Raw genomic sequence first — 21,324 nt, 5'->3', positions numbered from 1 at the left:
AGGCATGTATGGTCTTACACACAGGAAGTTTACAATTTACTTTAGAGTATTTGTTCTACGCTTCCATGTTTATGCCACTGGATATGTTTATTTTTTTAGCTGTAAAGGAATCCTTATCCTCTGATCTGCAGGCCAGAAGGGAACGTGACTTTTCCAATGAACCCCGGCAGAAGCTGAGGATATTTTATCAGGTAGTGTACTCTGTCCTGGTGTTATGGCATGTTTAGTAAAAGTACAAAGAGCTGTATGGTCAATAGTTTGTTACTAATGGCAAATTCTGCTTCAGTTCCTGTACAATAACAACACCCGGCAGCAGACTGAAGCCAGAGATGACCTGCACTGCCCATGGTGTACGTTAAACTGCCGCAAGCTCTATAGTCTGCTCAAACACCTGAAACTCTGTCACAGCAGATTCATCTTCAACTATGTGGTAATGTATTTGAGTGATCCCTAGGTGTAATGCTTCCATCTTCACTGGTGCTTAAAGAGATACTGACACCAGAAATTAAACAATTTTTTACATCTATCATAATATTGCCTTGCAAAGCTACTTATAACTTTGCTTAAAAGTATTTGCACAATACTTTTACCTGTCTGATGGCCCATGTTCCTGTATGAGGGAGCTGCCATATTTCTGCAGCAGAAGTCCGTTAGCATTAGAAACTTTAACTGACAGGCTGAGATGGCACAGGCAGGTTGGCAAAACAGTCAGGTTTGGAAACTTCAACTAACAATTACTTGCAAAAACAAACCTCTCGGCAAAAAAAGATCAACATGACCTAGGTAACTTTTAATGTACATTCATATTTTAAAAAGTAGCTTTTTAATGTCTGTATCACTTTAACTAAAACAATAAGTAAACTCAAGGGACTTTTATTCCCTGTATTATAATGGGAGAAAGGAATAAGTATCTGCATTTTCACCAGTTCTATGGCTATGAGCTATAGCAATAAATTAGCATTTGGCATTTACTGGCTTACTGGTCGAAAGAAAAACACCTACGTAGCTGTTGCTATGTTATAGTTCTGGTGCAAGCTTTACCAAATGTATTATTTTAAGCATTTATGTTGCTATCAGATATTCTAAATGGTTCCTGGCATTTAAGGGCTAAATATTGGCCTTATTTGCATTGTTTCCTGCAGTGCTTTACAGAGGAAGGGATGCAAATACAAGACTTAACTGTTACGTATACAACATTTCTCCAGAATAGATGCATCGTTAGATTTGCGTATTGTTGGAAGACAATAGGTAAGGGTGCAATAGAGGCAGGACATTGCTCATAAGATTTATGAAATGGCCAGGTATCCATCTCCTGAAGCTTTGTGGCCACTGGCACACTTCAAGGGTAGGAGCAGTGATGGGGTCCTCTAATAATGGTAGAGGCAAAATACATTCAAATAGGATTATAAATGGATCCCATTCCTTAACTTAAAAATGAGCACAACAAATAGTGTCTACCTATGCGTTAAACAAAAACATTATTTACCTAATTTTATTTTGCAGTTCTAAAAAGCCAATGCTAATTTGTTCAAAGGGAAATAATGAGCTCCTTTTAAACAAACTTCTTTCCTAAGCTGCAGCATGTTATACTGAGGGCTTATCTACGGAGTGGGACTTTGTTTTATCCGTTTATCTTTCGCAAACAGTGACACTGGAAAGAAAGTTAAAGTGGTTTTATTTTCTTGTTTATTGCAAGAAATTAAAGACATGCATTTCTTAATTAAAATTAGCATGAGCTTGTGTTGAATAAAGGGGGTTCACTGTCCTTGACCAATTCATATAAGTTCAGCACCCTAAGGGAGAGTGTTATGGGTAATGGTACCCAGGGTGATTTCTGAGTCTACTGGCGGGGCACAAAACTCTTATAACAGACTAAAGAAAACTGCAACAGCTGATTTTAACTTGAAAATGCACCAGTAAGAGACTATGAGATCTGTCATGAACTTGCTGTGGTGGCTTTAGATGATTTCCATTCAGATGAATTCACAGTTTTGAGTATTTTCTGTTAGAATCACCTTGTGTCAATGCTTAGCTGTGCTGTGAATTTTACAGTGTATGCTTTTGTTAAAACCTCTCATTCATGGGAATTTGCTGCATGTGTGTTTTCAGCCTAAAAGCCATAGCAGGTGAGGGACACCAGGCCTTTTAATTCCCATACATGCTTCCCAGGCCTAAAAAAAAATACAGTATTTAGGACAAAACTCACCAAGGCATAATCCAGTTAATCATTTATCAGGATTAAATAATTTTGTACATGACTCTCTTGATTTGATTTGTAAGACCAAGGCATCTTGAACTCTTCCATGTACACCACATGCTAGGCTTTATGTGTAATGCCTCAGCGGTTAGCTACCCTTCTGTAACTCTGGACAGTTCCATCAGAAACATCAAGGAACATAGACTTCTATTCTATTACAGTATCATCCCAAAGGTGCTCGGATTGATGTTTCCATCAATGAATGCTATGATGGCTCTTATGCGGGAAATCCACAGGACATTCATCGGCAGCCAGGCTTTGCCTTTAGCCGCAATGGGCCAGTTAAAAGGACTCCAATCACTCACATCCTCGTCTGCAGGTAAAAGATCTAGATTTGGGTATTTTTCACTGTGTGGAAGTTGTCAACAATCTTTGAAGATTGGCAGTTACCAAGTATTTTAAGGAAGAGCTCACTGGTGCTTCTCAAAAAAATGATGGGATAGACATGGATAAGGAGATGTGCGAAACTGGGCTAGGATGAATGGGTGGCCATGTATATGCCAGCAATAGAGAGGTGTCTAAATTTAGTCTGTAACACGAGACTTGTGGCAAGTGATTGTCCAAATAAATTTGATAAAAGTTGAGCAGGTTGATTTGCTGCAACCTCATGAAAACCAGCTTTGAGAAGCAAAATCTCAATTATCATGAAGTATACTAGGATTACATGTCTGTCATCTAATGCTCTTTAAGGAACGTGTACTAGTGATGTGCGGGTGAGTCTGAGTCAAGCTCTTCTCCTGCTCTCCCCGCCCACGACCAAGCACTTCCGGCACCTAAATTTATAGACTCAAGTCTGCCCCTTTTGCGACGTCACTGCGGGCGCGGGCCTATAAATAGGGAGACAATGCCAGTCTGGATGTGAAAATTTCTTGACCCGCACGTCACTAACGTGTACTCTCCATTATTTTCAGTCTAATAAATCTAAATTTTAGAAATATCATTGATTCAAGATTTAAAATTGTTTAAAATATCATTGATTCAAGATTTAAAATAGCTTAAAATAAAGTGTGGACATATTAAAGAATGTTCTGTGTTTCTGACTTATTTGCATTTATTAATTAAACAGCGAAAGTACTTTTTTCCCCAAGTTAGAAAGGACCAAAGGACATTTTAGCATGTGGCAAAGTATGAGGTTACTGGGATTAAAACTTTTAGTACAACGTTGATGCAGGAACTGGTCATATTGTCATTTTGGACTGCATCTGGGCCTTTTCCTAAACGCACGTGTCTGGTTTTCGGCTAATAAGGGTGGTGCGTAATATGGCAGCATCAATTTTTTTTTTTCTTGTGTGTTTTCTCACTCATAGACCAAAGCGGACAAAAGCAAGTATGTCTGAATTCCTAGAGTCTGAAGATGGTGAGGTGGAACAGCAGCGAACATACAGCAGTGGCCACAATCGCTTGTATTTCCATAGTGACACGTGCCTTCCTCTTCGACCCCAGGAAATGGAAGTAGACAGTGAAGATGAGAAGGATCCAGAGTGGCTTAGGGAGAAAACCATAACTGTAAGTACACTCTTGCAACTGATCATTCTGAACTAGTGCAGTGCTTTCAAACTTCTGTGGTACCGAGAGCTGGAATTTTTCGGGCCTACGTGGTGGAGCGGCGATAATGGAAGCCAGTATTGACCACTCTTTTTAAACCACACCCACTTTAAACCTCGCCCATGTTACCACAAGAACTTTTAAGACAATGTCCACATTAATGGTGGTAGCACACCAAAAAAACATGGCGTTGAGATATCACTCATCAATCATATGTGAAAAATGTTAGGCATATTAAAACATATCCTTATCCCTCCTCCTCCCCTGTAGATCACATGCACCCCCTCCCCAGCACATTAAACACCCTAGGGGCACCTAAAAGCAATTTCCAAATGCCAACAAACCCCCACTAGGCTTACACCCAACAGGGAGCGTAGGGCAGACAGAGTATGGCACAAAAAAGGGAACATAGGGCAGGCAGAGTATGGCACAAACAGGGAACATAGGGCAGGCAGAGTATGGTACAAACAGGGAGCATAGGGCAGGCAAAGTATGACACACACAGAGAGCATAGGGCAGGCAGAGTATGGCACACAAAGGGAGCATAGGGCAGGCAGAGTATGACACACACACACAGTGCATAGGGCAGGCAGAGTATGGCACACACAGGAAGCATACGACAGGTAGAGTACAGCACACACAGGAAGCATGGTGCAGGCAGAGTATGGCACATGGAGCATAGGGCAGGCAGAGTATGGCACACACAGGGAGCATAGGGCAGGCAGAGTATGGCCGACACAGGGAGCATAGGGCAGGCAGAGTATGTCGCACACATGGAGCATAGGAAAGGCAGAATACAGCAGGGCTACAATATGAAACCTATCAGGACAGTTCATACTGTGCTACATACAGTGACACAATGCTGGTGCCTCTCCAGCGGTTTTTATGCGGTGATTGCAATGTGGGCACTTTTAATCTGGGTATGAGGTGTTAAAGGAGAATTAACCCCTAAAAATGAATATGGCTAAAATGCTATTTTCATTAATTGCACTGGTTTCTGTGCTGCCAAGTAGTAATTATCTGTATTAATTACTAATCAGCCTTATATTGTGATATTTATATTCCATGTGTACTGTATATTGTGAGTCTGTCCCTATGCTCACTAAGTGACAGCAGCACAGAACATGTGCAGTGAATCAGCAGAAAAGAAGATGCAGACACAGATCTTCACTGCTAAAGGGCTGTGGTTGCCTTGGGCTGGTACAGAAGCCCTAAACATAATGTAAAACATTTCTAGCTACTTCTTTAGTTAGGCTTTAGATCTCCTTTTACATTACAGGGCTTTCGGGGTGTGAACAATAGAAGTGTTACAGGTGTTTACGTTATAAATTTAAAGTGTAAACAATGCAGGGGCCAGTTAATCTCAGTATAGACTTTCTTGTGGGGGGGGGGGTCACACAAGGTGGGGTTTTGGACTGGATAAGGCCCTAGGGCCGCCATTTGGACAGTATATTAGCAGGAATAGCATGTATATATTCTTGTCTAATAGAATACCAATGGATGATTTGGTAAATTGTGCCAGGGGAATTGCTTCATTTTACCAATCTAGAATCTTAGCCTAAAGAATTGTTGCTCCCAGTGTCACTGTTTCTAATGGTGTTTAGAAACTGGTATACTGCTAATGGAGGCAAGTTAGTGTTGTCTGGTACATGCAGAATAGTTTTATGGTCAATGTTCTAATATAGTGAAGCCTGCCCTTACCTTCAGGGGCGGAACAATCATGTGCTGTGCCGCCACCCCCCCCCCACCACCACCACCAGAAAAACAAGCGCATTAATTAGTAGAAGAAAAGAGCAGTGGGGTGATTTGAACGCTATAAAGGAAGCAGACCCCGCCGTCCGGGCCCCCTTTTTCCCCGAATGAGCTCAAAAAAAGGGGGGTATACTTTCCCTTTAATTTCAGCACTTCTATGCTCTGCTCTCTTGCTCGTCTAGAAGCTTTAAAGGGGTGGTTCACCTTCAAACAACTAGTTTTTTTCTGATAGATCACCAGAAAAAACGACTTTTTACAATTACTCGCTATTTTTTGTGTCACTATTTTTCTAATATTGGAGTGTAAAGTGTCATTTTTCACCTTCTAAAGCAGCTCTGGGAGGGGGGTCGCCGACCCTGTGAACTGTTCTAAATTGGTACATTTAGTTGATACATTTCTTATCTTTGTCCCTGCTGAGCAGAATCTCTGGGTTTCATTACAGGCAGCTGTTAGAATTGATACAATAGTTGCTAATACTCCAGAGATGCTGCTGAAAAATGTATCAACTAATGTAGCAGAATTGTAATGGGTTAGAGTCTGCACCTGAATTACTGAGCTGTCAGACTCAAACACCAGAGACACGAACATTCAACTTTATACTTAGATTTTTGAAAAACAGTAAAAAATAAATAATGGAAAGTAATTGAAAAAAGTATTTATTTCTGGGGAACAGTCTGAAAACAAATGAATTGAAAAAAGTGTTTTGAAGGTGAACAACCCCTGAAGGTGAACAACCCCTGCACACAATCTTGTCCTGTCATAGTCTTCATTTTGGTGTTGATTTTTGCATCAGTAACAATTCCTTTTCTATTTTTGCCATCTTGATTGCTGCTTAACAATACATCCTAAAAGATGATTGTCCCCTCTATCTTGCTTTCTTCCTTCATAAACTCAATGTCTACCACGTAGTTTGGTTCTTAAAGTGGACCTGACACCCAGACACACAAATCTGTATAATAAAAGTAATTTTCAAACTAAACATGAAATCCAATTTCTATTTTTTATTAAAGCATTCTTAGCTGTTGTAAGCTCATTTAAAAATCTCAGCTGTCAATCAAATATTGTCTGCCCCTCCTCTATGCCTTAGGCATAGAGGCGGGGCAGACAATTACTTTCACTTTCCATTCAGCACTTCCTGGATGTCACTGCTCTCTCCACATTCCCCCAGTTCTCTTCACCATTTAATTGTGTAGCCAGGGCATGGGGATGGACATCAGGTCCCCCATTCTGGTGCAGAAACAAGATTCTGAGATGATACAAGGCTTGTCTTAATAACAGTGTCCACAATAAGGCTCCTGCCTCCTTGCTATCATTATGAATTAACAGACTGAAGGAAACAAAATTAACTTTGCTTGACTAATGTGATAAAATAGGATTTTGAATATTTTTTTTGGGTGACGGGTCCCCTTTAATGCCTTACTTTCTTTTACCAGCAAATTGAGGAATTTTCTGATGTCAATGAAGGGGAAAAGGAGGTGATGAAAATGTGGAATCTGCATGTTATGAAACATGGGTAAGTGCTCTGTCCCTGTAAGCTCATGTGTGCCAGGACAGTTTCTTTATATAATATGCTTCTCTTTGATATTTGAGTATGTCTGGGGAAGCAAGCTGGAAATGTGATGGAACGGTCTCCTACTTAGACTGGGTTCCGGCATATAATACAGCCATTTATAAATGTAATCAAAACACAGCCATGTAGTCTCTGTGGGTTTGTATTAGGGGAACTACGGTGAAGTGTTAACTCCTTGCAATATGAAACATTCGTATTATAAGCCACGAAAAAAAATCTGCACTGTTTTTGAAATACTGAATGTACTCTTCACTATCTCCCTCTCCCCAGTCTGTCTCTGCATTCTGTCTTCATGCAGGAGTTGAAGTCACATATTGATCGTCGGGTAGATCTAATACATCTTTTAAGGGGGCTTCCTTTCCTAGCCGATGTGTTTGAGCTAACTTAAATAAACATCTCTAGCACAAACAAAATAACAGACTCTGGCACACATCCTGCATATAGAGAGACAGCATTTCTGCAAGAGGTTATTTTGAAAGATCAAATAACATCTTCTAGGCCAAAGATTCAAACCCCCCCAAAGGCTGTATTAGACCTGTCAATCGTAATCTGAGTCCTGCATGGAGAGAGACAGATTGCAGCAAGGGGGATAGCGAAGAGTTTCATAAAGTGTTTTTATATGTAGAAAGTTTATTTCAGTGAGATGAAGCTAATATTAAATGTTTAGCTATTAGTTCTCCTTTAAGAAGAATGAAACAGCACTGCAGTGTAATAAAATACAGGTCTAGTAACCCATAGCAACCAATCAGCAGGAAGCATTTACTGATCATCTGTTATAAAACAAAGGATATTACAGTATATGTACTTGCCAGAAATAAGGATAATGTTGGCAATTCGCAAGATATGTGTTTGTGGGGGTTAGGGCAATATATTCCCGCAAATGTTAAATAATAAGGCCCGGCACAGTAAGAGCTTGGCTTGCTGCAAACATTGCCACTTTCTTTTAGCTTTGTATTTGTAACCAGTATATGATGTACTTGTAGAAGAATGGGAACTGACCTGTGCAGGGTTATTAGAACTTTTAACTGGCAATATAAACAATAAATTAAGTCCACCCTCACAATTACTAAATTAAGTGCCTCCCTTGAACGTCTCTCTGTGCATGTTTCCCTAAACTGAAACGTGCTTGAGAGCAAAGGGGAACATATCCTATAGGCAGAATAATCAAGCATCCTACATCGCAGGGGTTAGAGTGAAAGAAATGATGCAACAGGAGCCAGTCCATTGAAATGGTGGAGATCCAAGCTTTGTGTTCTGCCTCCAGCTGTCCTTTAATTTGTGTGTGACAGAGATTTGATTTGTGATTTTGCCGTGACTTTGTTATTGCAGGTTCATTGCAGACAATCAAATGAATCATGGCTGCATGCTTTTTGTAGAGAACTATGGACCCCAAATCATTCAGAAAAACCTGTGTCGAAACTTTATGCTTCACTTAGTGAGCATGCACGATTTCAATCTAATCAGCATCGCAACTATAGACAAAGCGGTGTCGAGATTGCGGGAAATCCAACCAAAACTGGAGATGGATGAATGTGTGGTGCCCCCTAGCGAGGAGGATCCTGAAGAGCCAAATGGAACCACAAATAGCTTCATGGAAACGAATGAAAAAGATCAAGCGCTAGAGAATGATTGCGTCTCAGGGCAAAACAAATACAGCAAAAAGCAGAAGCCCTGAAGGCAAAAGGTGCACTGAATGGCTGGGGGTGGATAAGTGATCCAGCAAAGGGAATATCCAAAGGCAATTGGCTCCCAGGGTTTGTGTGCAAATGAACTAACTGCAATTAGAAGAGCAATACAGCCTACACCTTTGTATCTTTAGTATCTAGCGTCGTCTACACAGTTTATCAACTTAATTTAAAACTCCAAGACTGTTTTAATATGACCTGTTTGCATCCGTGATCAATTTCTCCTCCTGCACCTAGGAGTGGCTTTTTTTAAATATATAAATATATATATATTAAAAAAAAAAAGCCACTCCTAATATATATATATTTGACTACAGACTGTCCATTTTTACTTTTATGTTTCCCTGTGTTTTCTGCTTCCAGCCTGACTGCTCATTTTGTATTGCCTCTTTCGCCACAGCACAATATTAGTGAAAGACGTAGGCGACAGTAGCACTTGTACTGTGCATCTTCATATCCAAACACGGCACCACTCTGTCAGTCTGTAACGTACCCCCCGGGGGGAGACTCCACCTCTGTTTCCCTTTATGCTCTCTTCTAAGGTGCTCAGAGCCAACATGGGCTGCAGTCCCTGCTGAAGAATTTTATCTCCTGCCCACAGCTAGCAGGGGATGCTGGGATTTGTAGTGCCATTGTGTCTTAAAGGCCATGCTTATCTCTGGATGCTACACATTTACATATAAATGTTTAAGAAATTTGAAAGGTTCTCATCAGTTTATTAAAGGCAGGACCAGCCTCTTTTACACTCTTAACAAGGTGTTTTCTGACTGCCCTGCCCATGTGCGCGAGGTGTCTTCCACAAACTGCCACTTGGAATCTCCCTCTAACTTCCCAGAATGTTCCTTTTGCAATGGACAGTGCAGGGGTTTGGGTGTGACCTTGTTACTCCCATTTTATAGGAGTGTTGAAAGAGTTTGCTCTGGGGCCCCTTAGATGACAAATATCATCACTTAAATGATTTGTGATAACTTCAGTATGTGTCTGCAGTGTCCAACCTGCCACCCAGCACAGGACTGGGATTTGCAGTTCACTAATGGCTGGGGCCATGTGGTTTGGCCGCCCTGTCTTCAAGCCTTTCTACACAGCCAGGTAGCCCCCAACCCCTTTTTGTTCTCATGTGGCTGTGAGATAAGTGTGCCCTTCACTGGAGAGTGGGCTCCCTTTCTTTTCATCTGCCCTCTTACTGGCAATTTGTGACCCTGCATCTTATTTATGAAGAAACCATGCTGCTCTTGCTCTTTTAATGTTACCCACCCATAAAAGGCAGGCGCCAAGCTTGTCCTTTTAATTCTCTGTAACTGTGACAATGAGTTTATACAACTGTACAGAAATATTTCGATGGTTTTAAAGATGTACGTTAACAGTCAGGCTATTTAACTAATTGTGTGGGTGTTTTGATTTGGCATCAGTATGAATTCCCTACCACTGATACTTGTGTAAGAATAAGAAGGAATATTGGCAGCCTGGGGAGGTGGCTGAGGTTTGGTAGGCAGATCTTTTCTTGTTCATTTTCACTCATAGTGGAGTCGATATTCCTGCAGGGGGTCCCTCCACTGTGTTCCCCCTTAAGTTTCTGGACAGCGATTTGCCTTTTTTTTTTTTTCTTATGTTTTTTCAGATCTGGAGCAAGGTGCATACTTTGTTAGCTTTGTCAGGTCGATCCAGTTTTTGGGGCAGTCTGTGCAGCAAATGAATACAAATGTAGTTTCAATGCTGGATTCCATACTAAACCTGACTGCCATTGTTTGCACAGCCCCTCCCTGCTCCCTCCATGAAATTTTGTCTAATGAACTTGTCATGTTGTCACTTTCTAATAAAAGCTGAAAACATTTGGTTGCCTTCTTCCTCTTCTAAATACTGTAAATCAGCCAGGAAAATCTATAAATTGGGGGGGGGAGGTATCTGATAGCATGAGACTGGCCTGTTTACTACTTTATGTACCACCTGTACTTTCATAGACTCGGCAAAAGAGAGTCATCAGGTCACAGAATGAAAAGTGTCTCCTTTCGATGATTTTGGTTCCTGTGCTACTGTAGGAAATGGGACTAATATTTAGCCAGTTGTTCTTGCCCCCTCTTTCACCAGCAATATAGAGAAGTCTTAATTAACCTTTTGCATGGGGGGGATGATATTTGGGGCATTTGTTTGGCACCATATTTCAGTTACTTTACTACTGTATTATTTTAGCTCCTAATACATAGAAGCCCTATTGTCTTCTGTTTTATGCCAGTTGTACCATGGATTTTATTTGCTAACGTAATTTGCTTAGCCTATATCTAATCGGTGCTCTTGCTTCCAGGGCTTTCTTTCTAAGCTTGAGCCGCTCCCAGTGACTGAACATCTGTATATTAAAACATAAAGGAAACCAGTGCTAAAGAAAAAGCATTTTATTCATATGAAAGAACGCAGCACATGTAAAAGCTGTTCAGGGTTCTTGGCCCCCTACCAAAACCGTATTTCTAAATTACTCAATGCACAAAAAACAGCCCACAACTCAGTGGTGGGGAATGATTGTCAGGAGCAATAACCATGGGGGAGAATACAGTAAAAGTTGAGAGAATAAAGGAGATTGCAGAACAAAATATCACATTCATGACTTGGCACCTTCATCCTTGCATACTAAATGTTAGCTCTTGGGCTGAAAGAAAGGGCATTGCACATATTTGGGTGTAACATGTCCCTTTAGGCACTTGGTGACTTTTAACTCCCCCGAAGGGAGCTAATACATACAGAGCAAATACTCCATGGCCAAATTACCCTGCCTTGGATAAATATGGGCCCTGGATCATCACTCATGATGGATGAAGAAACACGATGATGAAGCATAGCCGCCAAGTATAAAAGCCAAATCATTAATTACAACATCCTGGTCTGTGCCGCCATGCAGCTAATGTCTAACAAAAATTCACATTTAAAGGTTAATAAAACCAGGCACAAGTCTGCAACACATGCGTTTTAACACTGTATTAGGAGGCATCAAGTAGAAATGGAGTGATACTAATACAGTCTAGCTTCCAGTTTGGGAAGGAGAAACCGCACTCCCAGAGAGGTAATTACTACCCTTTAGATCGAGGTCACACAAGGTGTTTTTGAAATCCATAGGCCAATTTCAGCCCCCAACCACTACCAGAGTCTCCTATAATAAATCCGGATTTTTTTTCCCCCCACTTAAAATTCAGATTTTATAGTAAAAAAGTTGGTATTCAGACTTTAATAAACAACCACCTAAGTGTGTTTGTGCCGGAGCCTATACAAGGATTGCGGACACAAAGAAGAGAATTCTCCTAGCAGCCGGGGGGTGAAATTGGCATGCGGATTTCAGAAGTCTGAAGATTGTTTCACGTCACAAGTAGAATAAATAAACGATCTGTACAGTAGATTGTTCTTAAGGCACTTTGTATAGGGGGTAACATGCTACAGGTCTTACCCAGTATGGACAGTGGGATACAAGCAGGTATCATATTTGTGCCGTCTATGGACCGCTCCAAGCTAAACCTCTGACACCTGCCCTGGGAATGTACCACTCACTTATCGAGAATAAACAACCGTCTGTTCAATTTTAATTGTCTGTTCAACCCATCTATCCAAGCAGGAGTGTCCCCTGGTCCAGCAGGAATAGTTAAAGCAAGGTCACAGAATTTGGGTAGAGATAAGACTGTATTTAACAGGAACCCTACAGCTCCTAACAGCAGAAACCACCCACCCCCTTACTGTTTATGGCTACACAATGGTCAGCAATAGTGACATGCGCTATTCCCCTCTGACAGATCAGTTGGAGCAGTGCTTTGTACTAAACGTTTCACAGGATGGTCCTCAACAAGTAACCAAGTGCGCCCCATATAAAAATAGATTTGTAACAATAATATATGTATATACTGTATAATATATAGGAACGATTCTTAAAACCCTGAGCTGCGCTCACAAACAATCCAGCAGCAAAGCAATTGAGCAACCAGGCCACTCCCCAGGTGTTAATCTAACAACCACCACAATGCCCTACAAGTGTCTTGTCCCTGGGGTCCCTTGCAACATAGGGAGACAGAGGGAATGACTTGTAAGCGAGTTGCATAGTACCAAGAGGATTCATTAGCAGAGACCTATTCACTCTATCAGGTTATGGCACCGAACTACAACTCCTGCACTGAGCTTGCAGGCATTTCTGAGACCTGTGTTTTTGTAACTTCTCAATACACAGGTATAGGAATGAAAATACTGCAGTGAGGCCCAGGAACACTTGAAGTGAGAGGCCTCTCTGCTCTGCTGATGGCACCATAACAGACTGAACTACAGGGAAAAAAGCATCACCTGGGGCAGCCACATTGCTCTCTGGGAAATGAGCGCTGGCAGCTCTAACACTATAGGGTTGCAAGACTGACCCCTGTTCTCTCCTTGTGAGGGTAAATCCCCTGGGATTCTCAGGACAATCTTCTTGTTTGGGGCTCAGTTAAAACACCAGCACCTTCCAGCCAGGGTGAACAAAGGAACAACCAAAGTAGAGGGAGTCACAGGACTGTTCTAGCAGCCAATCAAAGACCACCTCCCGATTGCTGGAACTGATTGTAACTCTCCGTTTTTGAGATGGGCCCTCGTTATTGGTTTGTCCCAAGGTCATGATTTCCATATCAAAGGTGATGGTGGATCCAGGGGAAACAGGCGGTAGCTGGTTGGTCATTTCTTTTCCATTCACATAAACGGCACCTGATAAGGAGAGAGGAATCAATGAGCCAGGAATGGTGCTTGGTGTTAATACAGAACCTACTACCACCCTCCCTGCAGTGTAAATGTACAACCCATTTCCAAAACAAAGTTGGGCCACAGAGTAAAATATAAATAAAAAGAGAATGGGATGACTTGGAAATCAGTTACACTTAATGCAAATAGTACAAAGACAACATAGCAAATGCTGAAACATTATTCTGAATCTGAAAAAAAAGTTGGGCACTGTGTTGCATCAGCTATTCTTCTACTGAGGAGACCAATGGAGTTTTGTCCCATTCTTGCCTGACAGAGGATTTCTGCTCCTCACCAGTTTGGGGCTCCTTTGTATTTTTCCTTTCATAAAGCACAAAATGTTTTCAATTGTCAACGGGGAGGGGGGGGGGCAGGTGGTCCTCTTCCTTTCTAATGCGGGTGAAGCGACCTCCATGATTTCCAAAAAGAATTCCACATTTTAATTTGTCACATTACAGGATATCTTCATTCGGCTTCAGGCTGTGGTTGAATTAGGCTTATGTTTATTAGATTTCTATATGGGTAAAATTGTAATTTGCATTTGTGGATGCAGCAACGAACTGTATTTCAAGGAAACAGTTTTACAACAGAATATTGGCTTTTCGCCTTGTCCCGATGTATCCGGATTCTCTGAAACTTTTAACATTATTCTTAAATTGTTGCAATATTTGCCTCCCCACGCATATTCATAGATTGGGGTACCCCCCTCCCCATCTTTTCTTCTGAGAGACCCCGCCTCTCTGGGATCTGCTCTTTATACTTAATCATGTTACTGGTGTGCCAGGTTTGTGTTTATTATTAGTTAACTTTTCCAGTCTTTTGTTGCCCAGTCCCAACTTTTTGGAACCTTGTTGCTGCCATCATTTGGTACTATTGCAATTACTGGTACTATTTGCAGTTAAATATAGGGTTTTAAAGGAGAAGGAAAGGTTAAAACTAAGTAAGCCTTATCAGATAGGTCCATCTAAATATACCAGTAAACCCCCAAAGTAGTGCTGCTCTGAGTCCCCTGCCAAAAGAAACAGCACATTTCTTTCCTTCTATTGTGTACACATGGGCTTCTGTATCAGACTCCCTGCCTTCAGCTTAAACCTCACTGCCCTGGGCAAGAGCATGCTCAGTTTGCTCCTCTTCCCCCCCCCTCCCTTCTCTACTGTAATCTGAGCCCAGAGCAGGGAGAGACTCAGGCAGGAAGTGATGTCACACCACATTAATACTGCAGCTCCTATTCTAAACAAACAGAGAGTTTCTAGAGCTTTTTACTCAGGTATGGTAAAACATTCTACAGAATAAATATAGCATTCTAGCTTGCACTATTGCAGCTAATCTATTGGTAATAAAATGCCTCCGTAGCTTTCCTTCTCCTTTAAGGATTTGCATATCACCCCATTCTATTTTTATTTACATTTTACACAGTCTGAACTTTTTTGGAAACGGCTTGTAGACAATGTGTGGAGTACCTGTTCCTCATACTTACCGCTTGTACTGACACACACGGCCTTATCCCGCTGCAGTGATTCACAGTCAAACTGTTCCACACACACTCCGATGCCGTCATGCTTATCCATCTGACCGACAGTCTCGACCCTGCACAGCAAATGAACCTTTCAGGTTTCAGTGCCCATGGTTACATAACCTACTTACTAGTGGCACTGTATTATAGACCAGGCCCAACAACTAGATAAATGTGCTGCTCATGTAATCTTTAGGACTGTATTTCATTTCATTACAACAAATTATACTAGATTGTAAGCTCCTTGGACAAGCTATGTCACTATATCACCTACGTTATTTCCGAGAGATGATGGGAAAAAAAAAAGTAATTCGGAATATTGTGCTTAGGCTGGAAAAGGGCATTACGGTGTATGTAATCTCTCCATGTTTCCCTTTAAGACATAATATGCAGTAAATAAGTATGTGATACACTGATACAGAATGGAAACGCTGCCAGGTCAACACAAATAAGAGCAGTTCAAACTTCTAAATTTACACCATAAGGAGAAGGGAGCCAGATTAGAGGGTATTGAGTAACAGCAAAGACCTAGATACAATGAGAGCCCAAGGGACTGGCTGCTACGTGCCTATTACATGCCAGCAAACTGATAGGAGAGTCTCGGTGTCAGCTCTGTGCTGAGCCCCTGCGTTTAAAGCCGTCACTTTAGATTCTGTTCTGTAACAGGAAGGATAGACTGACGCAGTGTAGAAAGCCTGTGTGATTATCCAGATCAGCCATTAAAGGGATCAAATGAACCCAGAGTCTATGTCAATATCACATTATAAAACCAAAAGACCAGGGAGCTTCTCTCACTATTCTAATTAATTTACCTTCATGCTGACTTTGAAACACCACCCTGTGATCCCACTGGGTCATTTTGTTCAGGCTGAAGAGATCATCAGCCAGTCTCACCTCTTAGCCCCTGACCAACCAGGCAAGTACTCAAAAATGGGCTTTCAGTTGAGAAGAATATACAGGTATGGGATCCGTTATCCGGAGACCCATTCTCCAGAAAGTTCCTAATTACAGAGAGGTTGTCTCCCATACACTCTATTTTATCCAAATAATCCAATTTTTTAAAAATGATTTCCATTTTCTCTGTAATAATAAAGCAGTACTTTGTACTTGATCCAAACCAAGATAAAATGAATCCTTATTGGAAGCAAAATCAGCCTATTGGGTTCATTAACATGATTATCAAGTTGACTTAAGGTATGAAGATCCAAATTACAGAAGGATCCATTATCCAGAAAACCCCACTCTCGATAACGGGTGCCATACCTGTATGTAGCATCACAAGAATCTCATTTTCCTTTCCTGCTCACTCCAGCCTCTAAAGCAATGATCCCCAACTATTGGCTCTCAAGCAACATGCTGCTCAATAACCCCTTGGATGTTGCTTCCAGTGGCTTCAAAGCAGCTGTCTATTTTTGAATTCTTGGCTTGGAGGCAAGTTTTGGTTACATAAAACCAGATGTACTGCCAGACAGAGCCTTCTTTAGACTGTCAGAACACATAGGAGCTAGCAAATAGCCAACCACAGTCCTTATCTGGCACCCCAGGGACATTTCCATGCTTGTGTTGCTCCCCAACTCTTTTTACAATTAAATGTGACTCACAGATTAAAAAGGTTGGGGACCCCTGTTTTAAAGCAATGGCAGGGTATTTAGATATAAGTGGGACAGACAAGAACCTCTGCTAGCCATTCAGGGCTTGCCTACATGCTATAGTGGACGTAAGAGGGAATTAGGATCTCACCGAAATGTCAAGGTTTGTCCAGACAAGTAAGTGGCAGCTTTGGAGTAGAGAACTCCGTGGCTCACAGAGTCGTTCCGAAGAGCAATGTTCCTCCTGCTGCTTAAACTGTAGCCATCATAGCCAGTGCTCCATTCTGCCAGATAAAAGAAACACATTAACTAGATAAAGCACAGAACGGATGACAGTTGGGTTATACTTCTCCGCTCGTTCACTCATGCACATGCTGCTGGTAAACTGCTGCTAAGACAATTAGTGAGAGGATGCAGAAAGCAGCTCTGGAGTTGCTAGCATTTAATGAGCTTACCATGAGGGACCAGGGTGGTGCGGCTTGTCTGTAGGACACTCCATGGACTCCACTCCTGCCTCCCATCCCCCCGAGCACACACTCGGAACTGATAGTCCACGTTGGGGTCAATCTGCAGCACTATGAATTCCGACTCAGAGCCCACATAGACATCCTCAAAGTGGCTGGCAGTGTTCTTGCGATACTGAAGCCGATAATCCTGGGCCACAAAGTCATCATCACACTACAGGGAAACAGAGAATTTCATTGGTACAGCCAGAAACAAGTGGGAGGAGACTGACGCACATGCTTCCAACGTAGGAGCTTGCCGCACTCATTCAAATAAGTGAAAATCTCCATCTGAAAATCCTGCAGGATTACATCCAACATAAAGGTGTCATTCTTCTTATAACATCAAGTTCTCATTTGCCTCTAGGGGGCAGTAACTATTAGCCAGCCAATTATCAATTCCATCTGGGCTCCGTGTTTTCCCTGTGTTAATACAATGGGCAGTCACATTGGGAAGAGGAGTGATACAGCCACTAATATTTATTATCACTTCTACGTCATCTCTTTCAAGGTCAACTGACATTGCCATGTAGAGAAAGGAATGGGCAGGCTTAGTATTCCCCTGGCATTTTAGGCTGGCAAGATAGGTATTATCCAGGACACCCTAAAAGGTGTATCTTCCCCAAAGTACAACAACTATTTCCAAAGTAAGAGTGAGCATGTCTGGTGGCTTGATCCGCAGTCTGCTCATGAGCACATCAATATGCAGCCTTTATAGGTCAAAGAGTGGGTGATTTGATCCATTGGGATATTTCCATTGCACCAGGAAATGAAGGATTGTCATTAGACCACAATTATAGCAAGGCCTCTGGTGTCAAGAACAGAAAATATATATATATATATATATATAGCAAAGAATATATTGTTTCTGTTAATATGATTGGATATTGGAACATATTGGAACTTAGAGCCCAGTGGTGCCATATTGCAAGAGCACCTTTCTGATATAGAAGTATATATAGATACAATATAAGGGCATGCATACCAACCTTACACCACTTCACCAGGATTGCTCCCGGTCTCTCTATCAGCTCCTCGATTTGTACAGGAGGCCTGGATGCCACGCTGCCCAACTTACAGATATGGTCTCGCACCACGCATAGGAAAATTTCATCCAACTGTGCAGAAAGACACGGCACTTCCACCAGAGACGGGACCTCCGGCAAACTGAGAGTGGAATAGTCGGAGTGTTAGCTTCTCAGGCAAGTGGGGAACAAACTCATCTTGGATATGGATGTCACATATCTTACCTGTCCAACTGATTGTGAAGCGCCTTGTTTGTAAAGTTATACAAGTTTTCATTATTTCCGGCAATGCCTGAAACAGCCATTTCCCCTGAAACAGAATTATTCACCATATGAAACTGGTACAGACACCGCCAAGGTAAGCTCAAAGAAAGATACTCATCCCTTGTACCGCCACTTTTGTATGTGCCGAGTCACATGGAGAAAGGAACTAAGGGACTGGTACCACGGAAAGAGAAGATTAAGGGAGCTCCTGACTTACCTTCTTTCAGCAAATCATCAGCCGTGTTGACCCCTTGTTCCAAGAGCTTCTGACAATCATCCAGGGGCTTAATATTCTCCTGTTCAATAGCGCTCACCTCCTGCAACAGGGTCTCTTGCCGCTCATCCAGCAACTTGGTTATGGCCGTCTTCAGATCAACAAAGTGTTGGCGCAGGGCATGGCAAGTCTGGGCTGCACTCTCTTTGATCTGAAAAATGGCCATACTTTGTTCATGGGTCTGTCCCTTCACCTCTTCAGACAACAAAACCAAGGAGGGGCTTCATGGCACACTTAGCACAATGCAAGATTCATCAGATGTGCCCCCTGCTGGTTGAAATAGGCAAATGAACCAGATTTGCACAAAGAACCCTATACTCCTGTGCAATAGAATAATGCTCACTTTGTTCCCCTGCCCCCTCACTTTTACCCCCAAGCTCAGTATTTGGTGGGTGAGGACCAGGTCTCTCTACTAGTGGGTGAGGACCAGGTCTCTCTACTAGTGGGTGAGGACCAGGTCTCTCTACTAGTGGGTGAGGACCAGGTCTCTCTACTAGTGGGTGAGGACCAGGTCTCTCTACTAGTGGGTGAGCACCAGGTCTCTCTACTAGTGGGTGAGGACCAGGTTTCTCTACTAGTGGGTGAGGACCAGGTTTCTCCACTAGTGGGTGAGGACCAGGTTTCTCCACTAGTGGGTGAGGACCAGGTTTCTCCACTAGTGGGTGAGGACCAGGTTTCTCTACTAGTGGTTGAGGACCAGGCTTCTACTCATGAGTGAGGAACAGCTTTCTCTACTAGAGGGTGAGGACCAGGTTTCTCTACTAGTGGGTGAGGACCAGGCCTCTACTAGTGGGTGAGGACTAATAGAGAGCTTATAGTTCTCTCTATTAGAAGAGAACCGGGGGGATATTTCAGGCCTCTTTCGGTGATGTTGATGTAAGTGTCAGTTGTATCTGTGCTTGTATACTCACACAAGGAAAGCAAATATATCATATAAATACTATCAGAAAAAAAGGGTTGGCACCTTCCCCAAGGCAAATCTAAGGTCTGCAGCTGCAGGTTGTCTGATTTAGGGAAGGTAGGGTGCTAGGTCTGTATTGGGCTCACATTTACTCTTCCTCTTTCTTCTAAGCTCTATGTCAGGCTGACAGGAAATGAGCACACTGCTTACAATTAGGCTGCACATAGCACAGGAAGCCTTTGGTCTGGTTTAGCAGGGAGACAGAATGGGTGCAGCTTTACAGTTAGAGCAGGAAACGCTTCCCCACAGAGACACAAAGGGGAAACATGAAGCCCCGTGTTCTGATTGGCCTATGGGAGAGGTGGTTGTTTCAGCATCTACATAAAAAGTCTCTGAAGAATCACGCACCATGAGCCCAAACATTTCTTGTCATTCTATTAAAGGGGAAGTGCCATACTTATGCTATATTTAGCTGCACATTTGGGTACGTGATACCCGCCTTTAGCAGATCGGGTCTCTCAAGAAACTGATTTGATGACTTTAAGGTCCTGTGCTTATTGTGGGAACCTGGGCATGGCCCACTATGAAACATAGGAGAGGTTGCCCAAGGGTGTGCAGTCGACAGGGCAGCGAGGCTGGAGAGTGTATATACAGGATAACTGAGCCACTAATAGGAAGATATTTTCCCCTTCATGATATAGCTGACTAAAAAATAAACTGACGGACAAAATGGGAAGCCTTGCCAGACCTGGATTTTGCTTCTGTACAAAGAGAAAGGAAATTACAGGAAATTGGCCCAAACAGAGACAGCAAAGCAATGATAACAGAGCATTCTGTCACAGTGACACAGATCCTATCTGATCCCCATTGTAAGCAGCAATCTTGTCCTGCTCTATGGCTGAGATTCTAGCTATCTGTATAACAGAGCATTCTGTTGCAGTGGTACATACCCTATCGGATCCCCATTGTAAGCAGCAGTCTTGTCCTGCTTTGTGGCTGAGATTCTATCTTTCTGTATAACAGAGTATTCTGTCACAGTGGCACAGATCCTACCCGATACCCATTGTAAGCAGCAGTCCTGCCCTGCTTTATGTCTGAAAGTGTTATGCACTGAGCCACCAGTACTGTGAGTGGTTAGGAACCCACTGTACAGTAGGCATTTCAATTGCTATAACCCAGTGTGTGACATTAGCTACATTACGCTACCAGCAGTCTAATGCCAGTTTCTGTCGCTCCAAATCTAATACTGATGGTTGTCTGTTCAGTGTAACCCGGTGCCAGTCTTTCCTCAGGTAGGACCCCAGTTCCACCTCTTCTCACCTGATTGCGAGCCAATTCCAGTGCGATCATTCGCTCCTGCAGTTCATTCTTGTAATTGCGAGCTGCATCTATACTCTCCCAGGCCTCCTGCATCAGGGTTCCCCCCGCTTCCCCCTCCATTTCAAGCCCTGACAGCCCGCGTGTCCCTTATTCCCCACCCTGCCCCGAGCGGATGCGGAAGCGCAGGGAACCACAAGCCCCATAATCCCTTGCGCTGTTGGGCGGAGCCAGAAGGGTAGGCGGCCAGTCACTTTACTCAACTTTATTGTTCAGATCCGATGCCTCGCACAGCGCCAGCCTAGAATGGGAGGGGTTATGATTTATCTAGGAGACGGGTCCGTCCGAGTCAGGGTGAAGTGTTTTAAGGTCTCAGTGATCCCCTATAATTCCACCAT

The 21,324-nt window shown here is 42.6% G+C and overlaps 2 protein-coding genes across 7 annotated transcripts in view; one reads left to right on the top strand and one right to left on the bottom strand.

The window, feature by feature from the left end:
• suz12.L (SUZ12, polycomb repressive complex 2 subunit L homeolog) overlaps nt 1-10,638 on the top strand; it is a 29,834-nt gene extending 19,196 nt beyond the window's left edge. For 3 of the 4 annotated variants that reach the window (XM_018235563.2, XM_018235564.2, XM_041576014.1), the window contains 6 exons: nt 100-191; nt 287-430; nt 2,419-2,576; nt 3,565-3,763; nt 6,988-7,067; nt 8,454-10,638. In XM_018235563.2, coding sequence (XP_018091052.1) covers nt 100-191; nt 287-430; nt 2,419-2,576; nt 3,565-3,763; nt 6,988-7,067; nt 8,454-8,799 — 1,019 coding nt within the window. In that variant the 3' untranslated portion in view covers nt 8,800-10,638. The remainder of the gene's footprint in view (nt 1-99; nt 192-286; nt 431-2,418; nt 2,577-3,564; nt 3,764-6,987; nt 7,068-8,453) is intronic. The other variant, XM_018235565.2, reaches the window with a different exon arrangement.
• A 543-nt stretch (nt 10,639-11,181) lies between these two features.
• crlf3.L (cytokine receptor-like factor 3 L homeolog) lies at nt 11,182-21,085 on the bottom strand. Of its 3 annotated transcripts, none has more exon segments than NM_001087131.1 (8): nt 11,182-13,507; nt 15,018-15,127; nt 16,794-16,926; nt 17,098-17,320; nt 18,135-18,312; nt 18,396-18,480; nt 18,652-18,859; nt 20,930-21,085. In NM_001087131.1, coding segments are annotated over 8 exon segments (1,311 nt in total). In that variant the 5' UTR covers nt 21,050-21,085; the 3' UTR covers nt 11,182-13,253.
• Between the last annotated feature and the right edge of the window lie 239 nt (nt 21,086-21,324).

The sequence above is a fragment of the Xenopus laevis genome, chromosome 9_10L (assembly GCF_017654675.1).
Source record: "Xenopus laevis strain J_2021 chromosome 9_10L, Xenopus_laevis_v10.1, whole genome shotgun sequence".
Taxonomy (NCBI): Eukaryota; Metazoa; Chordata; class Amphibia; order Anura; family Pipidae; genus Xenopus; species Xenopus laevis.
This window is presented reverse-complemented; position numbering and strand designations above follow the sequence as displayed.